General features: G+C 45.2%; 1 protein-coding gene across 2 annotated transcripts in view; it reads left to right on the top strand.

Moving 5' to 3' along the window:
- The window catches only part of PTPRE (protein tyrosine phosphatase receptor type E), a 36,486-nt gene extending 29,713 nt beyond the window's left edge, over positions 1–6,773 (top strand). Inside the window, exons 17-19 of one of the 2 annotated variants that reach the window (XM_086467278.1) lie at positions 468–628; positions 5,208–5,343; positions 6,699–6,773. In XM_086467278.1, the coding sequence (XP_086323404.1) occupies positions 468–628; positions 5,208–5,343; positions 6,699–6,773 (372 nt within the window). The remainder of the gene's footprint in view (positions 1–467; positions 629–5,207; positions 5,344–6,698) is intronic. The other variant, XM_086467279.1, reaches the window with a different exon arrangement.
- The last annotated feature ends 12,158 nt before the right edge of the window (positions 6,774–18,931 follow it).

Genomic DNA, 18,931 nt, shown 5'->3' with positions numbered 1-18,931 from the left:
TAGCCTGGTGGTAGTCCCTGTTTGACCTGGTAGCGTGCTTTTAATGAGCAAGCGTAGAGACAAGGGAAATAGTTGTTAGGAGTCCAAGTAGCAGGTAGTGCTGTGCGAAGATGAGAGCGTTTCATGAGTTGGGTTGTTTTAGCGGCACTTTGGATTTGGCCCGTGCATGGCGAAAGCTTTCAACCGTTGGTACTCGGGATGAATAACCGTTCAGTGTGTCCTTAGTACTACCCGGAGGAAAGAGCTGCGCAAATCAAAAGATTAGAGGGGTAAATTATCAGCAGAGCGGATGGGGAATTTAGAAACAGAGCTATCAGGCCTGCAGGAGCGATATATTACAGACCAGGCTGCAAACAGCCCCCTCTGCTACAGCAGCGCAAAACTGCTGCTACAAATGGTTAAGGAAAGAAGCATGTTTCCGTTCTTGAAGTAGCAGCTGGATAACTCTAGTGTTTTCCCGCCCGCAGGGTAACCAGGAGAAGCAAAGCAGGCTCGTTCGACAGTTCCATTTCCACGGGTGGCCAGAAATCGGGATTCCTGCCGAAGGAAAAGGGATGATCGACCTGATCGCAGCTGTGCAGAAGCAGCAGCAGCAAACGGGCAATCACCCCATCACCGTGCACTGCAGGTAAGAGTCGCCTCTTCCTCCCACCATGAGCTGAAGGAACCGGCTTTTCCTCCAGTCCTGCGAGTCGGCAAGCGGAGCTGTGGGTTATTGCAGGGACGTGCAATACGCCCCACCGATACAGCGCTGAAGTGTTCTGTCGGGGTCGAAATGCTGTTGGTCTTTACAAACTGTCAGGAGGATAAAAATACAGCCCTCATCTAAGCAGAAGCCAAATGTAGCCCTGTCCTTGAAAGCAGAGGGAAAACAGTATTTATTAAGAGGCAGCTGGTATATGTCGTGGTACACGATAAGTCGAATAGATCTTTGTCCTGTGCCAGGTTTTCAGGTTTTGTTTATTTAGAGAGTTTGGTTTTGTGGGGGGGGGGTTTAATTATACATTTTTATTGCAATTTGGGGTTTTTTTTAAAGGTACATTGGGCCTTTCCTCTGTTTTTTCAAATGATATTTTTCAGAGTGTGGGGTTGGTTTTTTTCAGTCTTTTAAATTCGTCTTTTTCTTTGCTACATCTGCTGATTTAAAAAAAAAAAAAAAAAAGTAGTAAAACGAGCATTCTGCCTTTTTCTAATTCAGCAATCATATCTTGCTTTTCAAATATTTTTAAATTTTATAAATCCATAGAGCATTTTTTTGTGTTTTCTGCTCAATACAAAGTCAAGCTGGCAGCACCCAGGGCCAGGGCCAGCAGGGTTTCAGAGCCCCCAGAAGAGAAGTTCCTATGGTTTGGGTTGTTTGTTTTAAATAAGAAGCTGCTGACTTCAGGAGGTCGCCCTTGACGTGAGCTTCTTTGCTGCGGCGGGTGGATTGGGCCTGGTCTGGGCAATGCACGGGCTGACGCCCGGCTGCTCTGACCCACCACGAGAGATTCCAGAGCCCCTTCCTTTGCCCGGTGTTCACCCGAGACCTCGTGCAGTGGAGCCTCTCTTGCGGTTGAAGCTCACGGGCTCAACCACGACGTAAAAACCAACTATTGTTTTGTCTCTGCTTGCCCTGAGAATCGCTGGTTTAATTCATTCTAAATATTGGCCTTTCAAACCTTTTCCTCTTGGGCACGGTGTGCGAGAAAACCTGGTTTTGCTGGACCATTGGTCATCTTCTAACAATACATGGAGGTCAAGTTCCCGGCATCTTTATATCTAGAAACATCTGTTGTATTAACAGTGATACGTTCTGTACGTGTCTGTGATCCCACGGGGGAGCTAGAGACGCGGTAGGACTGACTGCTGCGTGGAGAAGCTCCAGCCTTTTGTCAGTGAGCTGGAGAACATGGTGCTGCTTCTGGATTTTTCCTGCCTTTCTTAGAATATCCAGCTGGTTTTGAATGAGTAACTGAGTGTTTTTTCTTCTGAAAAAAAAACCCAAACTCAACAAAAACCACCAAAAAACTATTGATTTATGTGACACTCAAATTGTTGCTGTAGCGTTACCTACAGGGAATTAGACTCGCTGACCACTTGGAAGTACGTTGATAGAAGGACCTATCTGCTCGCTGCTGGAGTTAGACAGGAATGGGCGTGTTAGAGCTGGTCTCTGCCGCGTACGCCGACGTCCGTTTTGCTCTGGTTTGGGTTTCAAAGGTTCTGTCTCAGTCCCTGGTTTGTGTTTCGCTGTCTGCAATGTCACTTGTGTGTTTCATGCGCTGTTGAAGCAGAGACACCCTTGGAGCTTGAGCCGGGACTTGGATTTCTTGGTGTTTTGGGACATGATCTTGCGTATTCATCGCTAAAACTTTTCTCCTCCTCGCTTCGGAAGGGTGTTGCTCTTTGCTGTTCTCGTACCTTTTCCCTCGGGAACTATGGGTTCCACCTCCCCACAGTGGCTGCACATGAGGGTGACGATGATATTTTGTGTTTGATTCTGGAATTTGACAATTTTCTTCCAAAATGCTAGGGAGTTAAAATTCTGAATGGTAATTAAAGTGGGTAAAATACCGAGGAGTTCTGGCCAGTAAAATAAGAGATAAAAACTAATGTCTCTGATATGCACAAACAAAGATCTATCCAAGGTATATATTGCTTCAGCTTTTTCAAACTTTTAGACCTGCAGCCTCCTTGAAGCCTGATCTTAACCATTTGGCATGTATTTTCCCTAGATTTTTTTTTTTAAATCTACTGCAATCATTTTAAAATGGATTGAACGAGAAAATAAAACCCAAAGCACACAACATATTCTAGGATTTTTCATGTGGAGGATTGTCTTCTCTCCCGGTTTGGACAGCCCGTACATCACAGCTTTTGAGTCACTTGAACTCCTCCATGAAGTCCTACTTGAGTCTTCAAATATAAATGAATGTAACTTCATGAATAAGTAAACACATTTCCAGTCTAAGACTGATTTTTCAGAGTGAACTTGTGAAAACTTCTGTTCTTTTTTTCCAACTATTTACGACCGGTTTGAGGAGCTGCTAAAAAAGATAATTCTTAAGCAGAATCCAGACATAACCCTAAATAGTTTAGAAGGGTTTTGCTGCGTTGCCAACAGAACTCAAAGCCAATCTGTTCTGAATCCGAACTCCCTTCTCTCCCGGTGTGTGTCTGCAGCTGCCTTCCCCGTAGGTCATGGCTAACGCCGCTTTTTCTCTCTTCGCCGTCTCCTCCTTTCCGCGCTCTAATAAACCACGCGAGGCTGCTGTGTTATTTGAGATCCCTTACTTGTGCCTTTTCCCTGTTCTGCGTGCCCTTTGCTTTTCTGCCTCGAAAAATGAAGTTTGAGTCAAATTTAACTTTTTCCTTTTAAGGGAATTGCAGAAGGAGAAGCGGGCATGCGAAGGGTAGTGCCGTGTTCCCATGAGACAATATGTATTTTCTACCTCTTTTCAAATGCGGTTTGCATCCATACTAAAAATTCTTCAATTAATTAAAAAAAAAAAAAAAGAAAGAAAGAAAAAGCAACTTGTTTGAGCTTTAAGGATTTGCTAAAAGTACGTTTTCAGAAGAAAGGAGAGCGAACCTGGCACAAAGAGCGCTAAGACCAGAGCGCACAGCGGTGCCTGTTTACCTCTTTAAGGCATAAATGAGTAAGCAGCGGGTGTGATGGTGTGTGTATCCAGGTTTACTTTGTGCCTTCGTGTCCTCGTCTTTCCGTGGTTGTAGGCTGTTCCGAAATGCATCGCTCGGGCTCCTCTAGAAACCGCAGGTGGCTACTAGAGATTAGCCAATCGCAAGGAAATCTGAACCCTTTTATATTGTGTTTGTCTTTAATCTGGTAAACGTAAAGGGAATAACGCACCTCGTGCTTGGTACCTGTTTTCCCTCCAGAGAGACTTTAACTCGTGGACTTTACTACTTGCACGTGTATTTGCACTTCATCTTTTCATCAGGCTTGTGCTTACCAGATTTTTTTTTGGAATTGGATAGAAATAAAGTAGAAGCGATGACATGTGATTACAGTTCACCTACTCGTGGCTCAAACACAGGAAAATGTTAAATTTAATAGAGTGTTTTGTGTTTATGCTTATTTGGCGATACAGCGAACCTTTCTCTCCTTCTTGCTGTTCACTGCCAGTTCAGTAACTATTCCCTATCAAGGCCATTGGCCTTCCAGTGCACCGCCACTGTTTTGTTGGTGTCAAATAGTCCCTAATTAGTATGATTAGGAGAGAGAATTAAGTCTTTTTATTATTATTATTATTTTCCTCTGGAGTTAGGCATAATGAATCAGATTAAGAATTACCGAAATGTATTTTGGTTCCATGGAATCACGGTCTGAAACAGATACGAGGACGAAATATACTGAGTCAAACATGCTGAAACAAAAGACGCTGCAGTTGCTTGGGAGTCTGTTAGGTTGCTTACTGTAGTCAGGATGGAGGTGGAAGGGTCAATTTCTTGTATAGCCTCATACGAAGTCTGGCTTTAGTTTGTCCTTGTATTAATACCTCTTTTTGAGAAATGCTTAAATCCAAGAGTCCTTGAAATCCTTACAGTTGGATAGGACATTTTCCATCAAATTGCTTTGGAGTAATATTCATAATAATATTCTTCATAACAATAGTAATGCTTTGGTACCAGTCTACCACGCAGAAGGACAAATCACAGCCTACCAGAAGAATGACAGAACGGTGGGGGTTGGAAGGGACCTCCAAAGATCATCTCGTCCAACCCCCCGGCCAGAGCAGGGCCGCCCCGAGCAGGTCACAAGAACGCGGGTTTGCTCGCGCAGCGCCCCTTTGCACGGGAACCCGCTTTTGCAGCTGAAAGGCTGAAGATGTTCTGCCCCCTCCAGAAGGAAGCGGGAAGCAGAGCGCGGGAGCACGTCCCATGGGAGCGAGCGGCTCTGCCCGTTCCGCTTTGGAGTCTCGGGCTTTGGCTGAGGGTGTCCCCACGCGGCCGCAGCCAGCTCGGGAGCTCCCGCTCGCGCACCGAAGCCGTCAGCAACAAACCTTTGTTGGTTCCAGCCTGGCTCCGAGTTAACGCCCATCAGCGCCGGCTCCCTTGTAGCACAGCTGAGGTGACAAACTAAGCGCAAGCAATGAGTTGAAGTTGGCCGATAGCGGTGTTTGGCTGGTCTGTATTGCTGCTGTTTCTCTTTTTTTTAACATTTTTATCCGCCTGTATGTCAAGCAAATGTGTTTACGTTGCAGTGCTGGCGCTGGAAGAACAGGGACCTTCATAGCACTCAGCAATATTCTGGAGCGAGTGAAGGCTGAAGGGCTCCTCGACGTATTTCAAGCTGTGAAGAGCTTGAGACTGCAAAGGCCACATATGGTGCAAACACTGGTATGACATTTAACAGTCGGGATCTGTGTCAGAGGGTGTGTGTTTGTAAATATTCTGCGGGAGGAGAACAAAGGATTTTTTTGCAGGTTGGAATAAATTATGTATGGTGGCTGTGTGGGTACAAGGTACGATCAGAAATCTGGATTGGTTTTGGTTTTTTAATAGCATTTCTAAAAAAAATAGAACTTGGCTAAACATTCTGGGTCTTTTAGGAACTGGAGACGTTAAACCAAAATCTTTTGAGTGTTGCAGGTGACAAAACGTACGAAGTAAATGCCCGCCACGCTGTGTATTGGTTGTTCTTTGTTACCATAAAATGCTCAGGCCTAAATTGGCTTGCAGTTCATCTCTGAAAAGGAGAAATGCCTTTGACTTCTCTAAGCTCATCTACAAGCAATATGTGAAGCTTGAGCCCTGCTGAATAAACCTTAAAAAAGTTTTTTGAGACTTAAATGTTTTTGGAAATTATGTAAAAATGCTGGTGTTTTGTATTTTGAGAGCAGCTTCCATTCAGTAATTGGGAACTTCTTTAGAAACAATTGTCTCAAAACACCTTGTTCAGGTGGATGTTTGCTCCCTGCTACAGCCAGGAAGAAAGGGGTTGGAGAAGTAGAACTGGCTGCTCCGCCGTCACGCTGAGACAGGGATGAAATATTTCTTTTGGGGTTCTGTGATTCACTAACATTAGTTAAGGGGGTAATTGCCACAGCTATTCCCAGCTGAGCCTGCGGAAAGGCTTCGGCTAAACCCTGCTTTCCAGCACGAGTGAATTCAGATGCCAATTCCATTTATTATCAGCGTTGTTACCGATTTTGTAATCCAGCAAATCGTGTCGAAGGCGTGTCGGCACGCCCGGGAGATGGGGATGGGTCCCGACTTTAGGGTGCCGAGGACTAGCCAGCAGGCTGACGCAGGCAGCGGCCAAACCGACGGCCTTAGCGAGGGCGTCTCCAGGTCAGCGCAACGAAGGTGGAGGGGTTTTAACGTCCTGGGGCGTTCCGAGTTACGTGGTCACTTAGATTCTGCGGTAAAGCTCAGAAGGTGGAGCCCATGGTTGAAGAGCTCCCTGGGGAACGCCAGAAGAGAGGTCCAAGGATGGATTCACTTTCACAAAGGTCACTTAGAAAGCTCCCAGGCGAGCCCCCAGCAGCCTGCGTTTGGCAGCGGAGCGAGGTGCCACCGCTGCTATTCTCAACAGCAGACGGGGAAATACCAATCCGAGCAGACCAGTCCGCAGCTACTGGTCGTTAGAACGTGTCGCATTCATCACTAGGGTTTGCGAAAGCACCGTTTTCTCTAATGCAGTCGTATGACACAACCCAAGCACGTTTTGATGCCCTTCTATTGTTTTTCAGGAACAGTATGAATTCTGCTACAGAGTGGTACAAGACTTCATCGACATATTTTCCGATTATGCTAACTTCAAATGAAAATTCCTGCCTTATTTTTTAATTTGTCTGTATAAATAGTTGTATATTCTGTTAATTTATTCCATGTCGTTTTGATTGTGGACTTTTCCTGTAAATACGACCTTGTGTTTGCTCTAAAAGTTGCATTTGCTGTATAAAGTTATTTCTTAAATATATAAATATCTTCTAAAGCGAAGTATAATGTTCATATACAGTATATTGCTCTAAGATGGTAGAGAAATCTTTATTCTAAATAACAGTAAATTAATTCTTGAGAGTCTATTTCTTTGAAGTTTTCCACTTAGAAAATATTTATCAAAAACGCTTTCTCCCAATTTTGGAACTTTACACAGGTGATTTACATTTCATACTAAAAAAAGGGACTTGTGGTACATACGTTTCAAGTAAACACGGTTTGGCCAGAAACCCCCGCTCGCTATGGAAACAGATGTTTATCTGGGGACACATTCTGATACCCTGCTCCCGCTTACCTGTAAGCTGCGTCACAAACAGTCTCGGTGAAGGCAAAGAGGCTGGTCCAGTGAAGTGCTGTTAGTGATAAAGGTGTCAGAATGTGGCCCGTCATGTGTAATAACGGACAGCCCAGGTGACAACAGAGCTGCTTCCAAGTCTGGGTTTAAGAACCTCCAGGTTGATGGCAGTTCTGAGTCTGGGTGCCAGTACGATATCACCAGTATAAATACAGATGTGAATGTTTGATTTAATATCGCTTTCAAAGACCATTTAGTTTGTTCTTCCCTAAATACTACACCAGTTTAAATCAACTTAGAAAGACAATAATGTGAGTTTACCACTATTTTGAGAATATTTTGCATATCAGAAGAGTCTATTTTGCAGCACCTGAACTTCTCTGGTTGAAGAGGCTTTTTAGCCGTTGTCCGAAATGGATTTAAAGCTTCTCTACATCCACTTTGAGAAAAGGCGAGAGGGATGAAGATGAACCTGTATTCTTTGATGAGGCTCGACAGAATAACCAACAGTATCTGCTAAAATTTTGAAAAACCATTTTACTGGCAGTGTAACGTTGGCGACAGTAAGCGTTGTAGCAAAAAGCTCCCCTGCGTTCTTACCCTCCCATATAGATTATCAAGAGGAATGCTTCCTTTACCTAAAAGGGGCATACGGTTGTGTATAGAGATATATTTTTAATGAAAGTACTACTGATAATATAATTGGTGAAATAAAGTTTAAAAGTCTTTATCGTAGCCCCAAACAGGATATGCTTGGGGGTTAGAAAATCCAAAACCCACAGGGCATCCGAATGTTGGATAATTAAAAAGTGTATCTTTTTCACTCTTTTAAAATGCATCTATGAACTAATGAGCACAAAGTATGCGAATATGTACTTTAATGACGTAGCTAATATGCAATAGTTCTGACTTGTCCTGTCGGTTGGGGTTTTTTCAATGCAAACATAAAAGCCTTATTTAAAATAAGCGACTTGCTCTGCTCATGTCACTGCTGTTCTTGCACTATTTTACCGTTGACCATCTGTCCGTGCCGATACCGAGTAGCGTTGCAGTCCGTCACGACGCAAGGAAACGGGGAGGCGGTCGTACCTCTCCTTTCCCTGCATCCCGAAGGGAGAAGGCGCGCTTTGGAAATGTCTGAGCACACTGTTCGGAACGCCGCCGTTCACTGCTGCTTGTCTTCCCATCGAGGCACTTCTGTATTTATTTGTACAGTAAATTATGCACTTAAAGATTGTTTGAAGACTCCGCCTTTGTGGCGAGCGGCTCCGAGAAGATACGCTCAAGTCGCAGGAGGTGTTGAGGAAGGAAAACGAATGCCAAGGAAGTTTACACGACTCCTGCGTGCTGAAATGTTACCAAGTTTTCAAAAGCCATCAGATAAATTCGCTGCGGCAACCAGTTCAGTGAGGTTTTCGGTGTGATCATGCACAGGGAGGCTTAGAGAGGTTAAATGATGATAGAAAATAAGGCAAAGAGATTCCCACCGTTTCCCAAAGAAGCCTGGTTTATGGTCCCGTCAGCTCCCGACGTCGGGATCTTTCGCCTCCATTTGGAAACTTGAGTTGTCTGTTGGATCCCTTAAATAAAACCTGGGATCAAGGGCTGCCTGGCGAAGCAAACCCTTCACGCAGTGGCAGTGCAGGCGATGTCCCGTGGCCCCCGGCAGCGGCGGGAGCTGCAGCAGAACTCCAGCTGCCCGCGGGGTTGCCCCGAGGGCTCGCTCCGCGGGGCGCAGCAGCCCTCTGGAGCTACGGCAAGGAGCAGGATGGAGTTCAGCTCCAACATCAAATACAAAGTGGGTACTCAGATCTTAGTTGCTGACTATATTAAGATATCTAGGAGGAAAGAGAAATGGGTATAATATATTTCAGAAGTCACAAATATAGCTACATAATGACTTTTTTTTTTTTTTTTTTTTTTTTAAATAATTTGAAAAGTTTGCTTTCTGGTTCTTGTGCTTCGTCACCAGCCTGCTGGTGGCAGCGGGCTGAGAACTGGGGAGCTGTGTCTTGAGACAGATCGATATGAATTTTCTTTTAGATTTTCCTATGTTGCATGGAATTACTTTGCAATGCCAAATAGTTGATTAGAAGTTGTACATTCTGATCTGTACGTGGTTTTGGTCACTATGTGACTTGACCGTCTGTTTTCACGTGTTAAGACAGGTCCCGGTTCACCTCAGCATTTAAGCATTCGCTTTACGACATCTCTGTTCCCCAAAACACTTCAGTCCCGTAGGTTCTTTGTTCCTGAAGCAATCCCTTAAGTGCTTTGCTGAACTGGGCCTTAATGAAGAATGCAGACTGTAATTACCAGTGTTTTTTAGGGTATTTTTACGTATCAGTTTTTTAAACTTTTAAAATGAGCCTGACCACCTGTGTTCAGTATTTTGAACCGTTTTCATTTCCCCAGTACCATTTTTAATGTAAAGTTACTGAAACTTTTCTGTATAACCAAATTGTATTTAATTTGTCAAATCTTTATAATATATGTATGTATTATACAGTTTCAGCTCTTATTATTTTCTTTTATTACATTTATAATTTGATCTTGCTGTGTTTTTAATGCCGGTGAATGTTGCTGAATTATTTGTATATGCAAATTGCAAAATCTAATACATTCTGATGCAAGAACAAAGCTTCGTGTTTATTCTCCAACTACATTACGTTCTTGAAATCTTTGAATTTCATTCCTGTACTGTGCATTCATTTAAATTAAGTATTCCAAAAGGGCTGAAATCCGTTATCTAGATACATACTTTTTCGGTACTTCTCTGCAGCGATGGCCAGGTTCCTGTCGGGACTGAAGCGTTGTGCGATTAAACCCACGATCGCCATCGAAAGGCCGGGTCTTCCCAGGGTCCTTCCTGCAGAGCATCAGAGCGGGGGGGGCAGAGCTGCAGGAAGCTGGGGGTTGTGTTCCCTTCGGGAGAGGCGGGAGGAGCGGGGGAGCCCGGCGCCGTCCCAGGCTGCTCCGTGGGATGTAGGAGCGGGTTTTGGCCCCGGCGGGAGATGGGATTTCACCAGAGGGGAAGGGTGGCGAGAGGGGAGAGAGCTCACTCGCAGCACACGAAACCTTTCTGTTCTCTAATAGTACTGCAGTACGGTATAAAAGCGTAGCTTAACTTTCAGCTGTGTCACCCACCCTTCATTGAAAGCCCGCTCTAGTTATCGGCAGGTTCGTCACTAATTTCAACCCTGGACCTCGTGCCAAAGATCATCGAGATGGCCCGCTGGTGGAACGAGCCTCAGGGAAGACTGTCATAAAGCAGGAGAAGCTCTGTTGAGAGATGCCAATCCTAGGGTCAAGCTGATATCCCTGAGATTTGAAAAGATGGAACGTTACTTGTCAAGTGTGACTTGCTGAGGCAGCATTTGTGTGTTTGACCCCTTTAGCCCTGCTCCAGCTGGTGCACCCGACACCCCGCAGTTTGCAGGTACCTCTTCCGCGTCGATAATTTTCTGATTATTTTTTCCAAACTTGTTTGGAAGACGTTTTAGTTTGCACGTCCTTGTGCACTGTTCTACCATTTGAGTGTTTGCTCTTGGTAATCCCGCTGCTTTCCACACAAATGGAACACAAATCCAGGAATGACCGTACCAAATGTTTGCCGCAGCAACGTCAGTGGGGCTTTCTAAAGATAGCAAGCGTGCGCGTCCTGAGGAGATGTCTTTCCTTCCTCGAAAAGATAGATTTACGAATCAAGAGTTTGGAATACAGGGACAGACCACACTGAAATACAGAGCCTTTAGGCAATTCATTAGCGTTGAGGAAAATATTGCTGTTTCTTACTGTGACACTAAATAGTACCAAGTTAATGGTGATCTTTTTCATTACAGCTAAAAGCTATTGATGTGGGGTTTTTTTTTGGTAAATCCAGATGAGCTGATAAAATATTTTGTGATGGGATCGTATACTTTTAGCAGGTATCAAGACACACAGCTTGTGAGCCCACTGGAAGTTAAGTTTGTGTGAGGACAGAGGCCTTTGTGTGGCTTCAGAGAACAGAAGCAAGTTATTAATTAAACATTGGTGGATTTAAATAATTATTGATAATCCTAAGTATTGATTACTACAGACCTGCACAATTTCTAGTATGACAAGGTTCTGTCTAGTACAGCAGAATCATCATTTTTAGGTTATTCAAGCTAAGTGAAAAGCGTCTCTGGTAACATCGAGCCAAGCACAGTGTTTCCAGTAACCACACGTCTGGAGGACTTGGGGTCCCTTGATCCTCGCCGCCCTACGGCAGCCAGGGTGTGCCTGCTCAGATACTGCGCTGGTGACCAAGTTTTCACCTTTGCCTCCAGCATCCCGCGAAAAGAGACTGCAGCGAGGAGGTGACGCTGTAATGAAGAGCCAATGAATGGAATGTTCGTCTCCCAACGGCTACCCTCTGCTCTCTGTGTCCCATTTCAATGACACAAACAGAAGGACAGACTTCACTGAGATAGAGGAACAACGCAGCTGTACAGAACAGACGAACCCTGGATCTTTTGCCTCATTTATAGACCCAGATTCTATTCAGTTACATGTCAGAACTAGATTTTATCCCAGCAGTTCCTTTTTCTAGGCTCATCCGATGAGAATGTGCACGTTTTCTTCTTACTTCTATACGTTACAAAGAAATGCCATGAAGACCTTGTGCTTCTTTATCGGGTTTTTGGATTTTACATCCTGTGATGCTGAAGGTGGTGATGTTTTCAGACACTGAGCTTTTGGGAGGAAGACGCTTTCATTGTAAACTGTTCATGAAATGTATTTATTATAATAGATTTTTTTAAACAATGCGAGCAAGATCAAAGATAGGTTTGTTCTGATGGGGCATATGTGTCAAGCTTTCCGTAATACAGAAATTATTCAAGGCGTCAGAGAAATTTTCAAGCAATTGAGCTTCACCAGGAGTGTTCTTCATCTCAGGTATTAAAGGATTAGCTTGTAATTTGGATAGTTTAAGAAGAGCTTTCTTCTAATGACTTTTATACATTTGCTGTGCTACTTTGCACAGAGTAGGAGAATTACTAAATTATTAACCAAGTTGAGACTTTGCCAAGGAAGTTCTTTTCACAAATAATCATTTTTTTTCTTTCTTTCACCTCTTTCCATCCCATTAGAAATTGTTCCAGTGTTTCCATCCCTGGCACGCTCAAACTATGGACAGACGTTGACCAAAAGATCTAAGTCGTGACTTCATGCCAGTTGGGTAGACACAAAGAAAGCGAAAGTATCCCAGTCTGGAAGGGCTCGGGAAGGAATTACTCAGCACCGTTGCAATCGGCCTCGGGTTAGGAAGCCCAGTTTGTGCTCGTGGTGGCAGCGATGGGCCACGTCTCTGATGTTTCAGCTCACCGGCCAGGGGGCGCTCTCTGTCCTGCTCATGGTCTCCGCAAAAGAAGATGACATCCCTGTCTTCTTGGAGACACCAGTACTGTCTTGGTCTCTATGAAATATATAATTTTTTTTCTTTTACATTATTTGGTTTCAGGATTTTATGCAAGTGTTTTCTAGTTGAGATATTTGTGGTAACCATGTGGTAGCCTATGGATCAGGTACAAGCTGTTTCGAAGGAAGCAGCGTGTGGAAGAGCTTTGCTCGCTTGTCGGAGTCCTGCACGCCTTACTAGAGGTTGCTGAACGCAGTGGAATCCTGCCCCGGTCATCACGGAAACAGCAGATGTGCAAAGGGACTGAATGGGCAACGCAAAATCCTTCTTATGGTCCCGGATGCGGACTACAAAGTATTAATTTACGTTTAAGAAATGATAAATTTCACCATGACGTTCTGCAGTTCGCTTTGCGGTCATCTTCTGTGGCTTTTGAAGGCTTTCTGTGAGAACAGCCTAGCAGAAAGCGAGTTTTCAAGATGAACTTTGTTTTTTGTGAAATACAGAATGTTTTGCTCAAAAATCTTAGTGCTTCACATCATATATGGAAATTTGATCTTTCACAATTTCTTGCCCTTAGTAGTTTGTTATGCTGTGGTCTTCCACCCTTTAAAGGAAAGAGGAATGTGTTATTTCGAAGTATTTACTACAAGTGAATAGAAACCATCTTGGAAAGCATCCCATTTGTTCATAAACTCATGCAGATTCCTCACACACAAAATAATTTATCAAAATTAGGTTCCATGTATGAATACAAGCATTCAAAAATTCTAGGTGCGATAACGTGTCAGTGTAATAAACCGTCATTTGAAGAGAAGAAACCTGGTGCAAAACATTACATTTTCAGCGATTCATCATACAATAACTTACTAATCTGTAGACTTTGCTTTACACAGTGTGCATGGCCTGAAGTATGCATTTTTTCAGTGCTAAATAAAAATTCATACATTAAATCAAATTCAACTGTGATGACAGAGCAACTGAATTCACGCTAATCCCGTCTAATTAACGCTCCTTTGTTAGAAGTTAGCAGTTTAATCATCCCTTACCAGGTGTAATTCTGCCCAAACTTTTTTACTTTGGGCAGTTCTAGGAGCGAGGCTTAGCGTGTTTTGTTTTGTTTGTGCCTCTGCTCGTGTCCCTGCAGCCTCTTCTGGAGCCCCTGGCCAAATTACAGCGGCGCTGGGGGGGCACTGGCGCCTTCAAAGGTAGGGTTGTTTTCTGAAAACGGGGGCTGATCGGTGGTGACGGCCTTTCGCTGATACTGAAGTTGCTGCCTGAGCTTAGCGCCGCCTTTACCTAATACCTCCGTACCTCATAAAAGCCCTAATCTAGCAAAAGCTTTCACGGGAACTTCCTTAGACTTGCAGCTGGACAGCAGTGGTACAAATCCGTGAGTAATAAGCTTCGTTCATTCCAGTGCTTCCAAACCACCTCTTCAGACACTGGAACAAATGACCTTGTCTAAGGATCTCCATATGAGGAATTAAGATGCTGATTTTTCTAATTATTTTGTTGTTATTCTCGTGCTCTCGGCTCAAGCCTTCAGCCCCAGTGTGCTTTGGTGATTACTTTGTGTTGGGGCACTGACCAGCCTGATCACTAAGTCCTGAAAAGGCTCGCAGATCCTCACTGACGGATCTCAGCAGAGTAGCTTTTTCCTAATTACCTGTTGATCGGTCAAACAAGTTAAAAATCTCTAAACAACTAGCAAGGAGATTGAAGGGCTGGTTTAAAATAAAACGATTTGTCAACACATTTTTGAAAGTTGACAGTTTTACTCCAACGCGCCTGCAGGTGTGTTTGTCAGCTTGCACCCCTAGTAAATTGAACGTTCACAGATACAGATTAACCTGAGAGAAGATTTAAACTTTGCAGGAAATGTCATTTGTCCCCTCTCATAGCTCTACTTTTGCAAATACTTGTATCTCTGCTCTTTCAGAGAGCGCTTGAAGACAGATTTAATGGCACACTTAAAACCTTTGTTCTAATACGTGTTTTCCTCCAAATATTGCTGTGTTTGCAGAGACGTTTATCACCAAGGACGTGACACGATTCTGGGCAGTAAGTGCGCTAATAAACCACTGTGTGTCATGGCAGAATATGGAATTATTGGCATGCTGCACATTTTTTTATTACGATTTTTAAATCACCAAAGCCCTTGTCAACACGACGCCGCCCACAGAACAACAGCGGTGAAACTGCTCTTTTGCCGTCCGGCTGTTTGATCAGCTGTGGGCTCGTGGAGATGGTAATGAATTAGGCTTTCCAAGAGTTTTACTGGTATGAACTGGTGTAGGTACATTGTTCAGGTATAACTGCACTTGTAAAGAGCCCCAGGAAGTCCACGAGTTTAATATCTGTTTATTGGCAACGATGCCCAATGATAAAATTCCGAATGTTTCACGTCTAAATACAAGATTGTCCAGCAGCATAAAGCTGTCGTGACAAGCTGAAGGTGTGATAATAAGGTTACGACTTAATACGCTAAACTAAATAAAACCCCCACCAAAGCTTGTCAAATAGACTTCGGACTAATTTAATTCAAAGGGGGGAAAAAAAAAAAAGAAGCCAATTAAAAAGCTGCTTACATCTAACTGTATCACATCTAAAGTACCCTAAAGTCATCATACCACATAAAATAGCATTTGAGGCAAACTAGGTAATTAAATAAACCAGCAGTAATATCAAAAGGAGTTCTGCTTTGTGAAAGATCCGCATAGTAGAATTTTATCCCCTGGAGCACAAAAGACGGGATGACCTTGTAAAAGGCCCTTCTCCCTTTGTGTCTTTCCCTCATAGAACTTGGAATTAAGGTCACCCGATTCCATTGTCTCAGTGATGGATATTTATAACAAAAATAACACGTCAGGCATCGCTCAACAAGCTGTCTATTTTCCCTTGGAGCTTCCTCAGCCACCCCGGGGTGGGGGGGGAACTGTAAAAGTGTGATGTTGGGGTGGAAGGAAAGGAATTGAGCGAGGCTGGCTGCTGTAAATTAGTTACAGTAAAAATAAGGTTTGCTTTTCGAAGGAGTCTGGTAGCCAAAGTGTTTTAGCTTCACATGTCTTTGATAACATGGTGCACATCAAAAATACTGTGTAGGTTGGAACCCGCGCTGCTCCTTCAGGATGTTTTTCCTGTGGTCATCTTAAAAGGTAAAAAAACAGGTTTAAGCGTTAGTTACCGGTTTATGTTTGGTGGCAAGGAAATAGAGGGAGAAATACCAGGAATTCAACCTGACTTAGGTATGTCATGCAGGGTATATCTTAAATCTAATATGTAATGTAAAAGCAAAGTGCTCTCACTTTTTTTTTTTTTTTTTTAAAATTATTCAGAATTTCTGGAAGTACTTTGTTTTTGTGCTTTTTAAAAATTGATTTCCTTCTCCAGCAACAGAGATCTGCTTTAGCTTAGATTTCTGTGGAACCACGGCCTGAAAATGAGGTTTCAGACCGTCTGAGCAAACTGATGCCAAAAGAACAGTTTTGCTCCCTGTCCCCCCCCCCCCCCCCACTGGCCTACCAGGGAGGAGAAGAGCGTTAGGTCACCTGAATCTTCTGCTGCTGCCCAGCAAATCTCTGCTCCCTTGGTTTTTAAGCACTTTCCTGTACTGTCTCATGGAGGCAAATCCAGCCCCAAAAGCTTTCATGACTCCCTTGGACATCAAAAAGAATGAGAAAGCAAATAGCTTGCTTTTAAAACTTAATATTGTGCCTCACATAGAGGAGACTCTGGAGAATAAAATTAGGTGGTTGGGGCCTATGTTTGGTAAATTCAGAACACTGGTAGAAATGTTCAAACAAACTGAACTTAATGATGTTGCATAGTCCCAGCATAATCTGCGTTTTTCTGCACAAGTTTTTAAAAGCATTTTAAAAAGGCATCTTCTGTATCCTGGAGAAGGCTGTGGTTAAAAGCCTTTCTAGTCTGAAAATGGTTCAGATCTGAGTTCATATTCAAAGATACCTTCCTCTCCTTGGCTAGTTTCAAATTATGGCTTCTTCTCAATTGTAATACCAGAAGATTATCTCAGTGATTAGAGATTAATTTTTAAATTTATACAAACATGTGATAGTAATATCAAAACGAAGCCTGATCGAGGGTGAGGATGGTTATGATATTGGATTTGTCTGGGAACAGTTCTCTCTGCCTTTGTGTGACTGAACTAAATTCTGGTTACATGACAGTTGTTTTTTTTTGTTGTTGTTGTTTTTTGTTTGTTTGTTTGTTTGTTTTCCCTTCAGTTTTCAAACACTGAGCAGCACAAACAGTGTTTGTCTTGATCTTTGCTTGTCTTACAGATTCTCAAATTCAAGTCTTAGTAATGGATTCCTGTCAGGGAGCAGAGATAGGAATCAGGTAACTAAATGGCTGATTAAAATGGTCTTTAAATGCTAGTTTAATTTTTACTGCTGCTTTCTCTCTCCCATTCTTACTCCTACCCCCCCCCCCCCGCCCCCCGCCTTTAAAGCCTTTTTTCATGTTTAATATTTCAATCTAATTATCAAAAGATCGGCGCAGAAAGAAGATACAGATGCTTAAATTCGTTTAGAAAGCCTAAGCTGAACTGAAGCGATATAAACTGATTCCGGACCTTTATTTACCGACCTGAGGAGTCCTCAGGAGGTTCAAGCAACGTTAGTCGCTAAAGAGGTGCACGTTTGGGACCCGGCTGTCACCGCTCTCCCTCACGGAGGAGCTGAAGGAACCCCCCCCAGGCACAGACCCAAACCTGCGCCCGTGGGGCGGGGGTCTCCCGTCCTACAGCCAGCCCCTGAGAAGGGCGAGGAGGGGAGTGAAGAGCCAGGAGGAGAGTGAAGCGCCATGGCGGGAGGAGCCGCCCTGAGGGGAGGCGGGGAACGGCTCCTGCGGGCGGGGCCTCAAGCCTGAGCCGCCGGTTGAACTCAAACCGCCTCCGCGCCCCCCCATTGGCTCCGCCGCGCGTTCACGTGACCTCCCTCCCACCAACCGCCAGCTGTCGCGCGCCTTTTCGAAAAAACGTCCCGGGAGTTTGGTGGTTCTTTTCTCCTTCCGCCAAGCTGGCATCAGTTAAGGCTAAAAGAGTCCCGCCGCCGAGGGGTCCCTGTCCCAGCTGGCCGGGCTCGGTGTGTCCCCTCAGCTATGGCGGCTGTCGGCAGGCGAGGGTGGTGACCGTGGTGGTGGTTCCGGGGTTGTCTGCACCGCGTCCGCGCTCTGTTTCGGTGCGGCGCAGGGATACACCCAGGGGGGTGCGAGGGTCCGGCGCGGCGGGCGCTGGCGCGGGCGGGAAGGTTCAGTCGCCGCCGCGCACTGACAGGAGGGGTCGCACCGGCTGGGCGGGGAGGGGGGCAGCGCCATCGCCGCTGCTTCGCCCCCTCAGCGGGGCCGTCAGCTCTCCGCCGGAGGTAGGAGCCGGACGGGCCGCTGCTGCCCTCGGGGCTGCGGGGCGCGGCGGTGGGAAGGAAGGGTCGTCCCGAGGATGAGGTGTTGGGGGGGGGGGGGGATGTCGGTCCGGGTAGACGCCGGTTTGGGGCTCCGGGCGCCGCGGGGAGGAGTTGCGCCGAGTTGCTTCCCCCTCCATGGCCATCTGCTTCCCGGTCGTCCTGCCAGCGGGAGCCGGGACACGCCGGCCGTGCCGGAGGCTGGGGACCGCCCCGCTGGCGGCCGCAGGGAGCCTGGGCTCTCAAGGTGGCGTGAACTCCGGCTCCTGCAGCTCCTGTGGCGTTTTTCGCTTGGGGGAGTCGGTGGGAACTGTGAACGGGGCAGTTTGGGGTAAGGCAAACCGCGGGCTGCCGTCTCCTCTAACGTACAGGTGGAGGCTTCCTTAAGGGTACTGTCAAACTTGCCCTGGCGCGTGTTCTGGTTTTTCAACAAGTATTTTTATCGCATGAAACTCGGCAAAAAAGTTCGGGAGGATCGCTCTTAACGACACTAGGTCCCCTGTTTTGATGTGTAGTATTTGATAGTGCATTTTATATATGCTTTTTTTTGAGGATGGCTTGCACTTCGTGGCACGGTCGTGTTTGTATATGAAAGGAGCAGCGTAGCTGCGGGTTGGGTGTGGGGTTTTTGCGAGTCAAACGCCGTTCCTTCTGCTGTCTCTGTGTGTGCCCGGAGAGCTGCGCTTGCCACCCTCCCGGCTGTGTCGGCAGCCTATCGCGACATCCCAGCGACAGCTACGCTTTCAGCCTTCCCTTCAGCTGCCTTCCCGCAGGGCTCCTTCGTGGTAACGCCACCGCTTCCTCCTTGGTCAGGAAGTCAGAAGTTTACTTTAAAACTAAGTCTAAGACTTGCCACGTAGATAACGAGAAGGTGTAACG

Source organism: Leptosomus discolor, chromosome 6 (genome assembly GCF_034619465.1).
Source record: "Leptosomus discolor isolate bLepDis1 chromosome 6, bLepDis1.hap2, whole genome shotgun sequence".
NCBI classification, from domain to species: domain Eukaryota; kingdom Metazoa; phylum Chordata; class Aves; order Leptosomiformes; family Leptosomidae; genus Leptosomus; species Leptosomus discolor.
The sequence above is the reverse complement of the archived record's forward strand: the minus strand, read 5'-3'. Positions and strand labels throughout refer to the sequence as shown.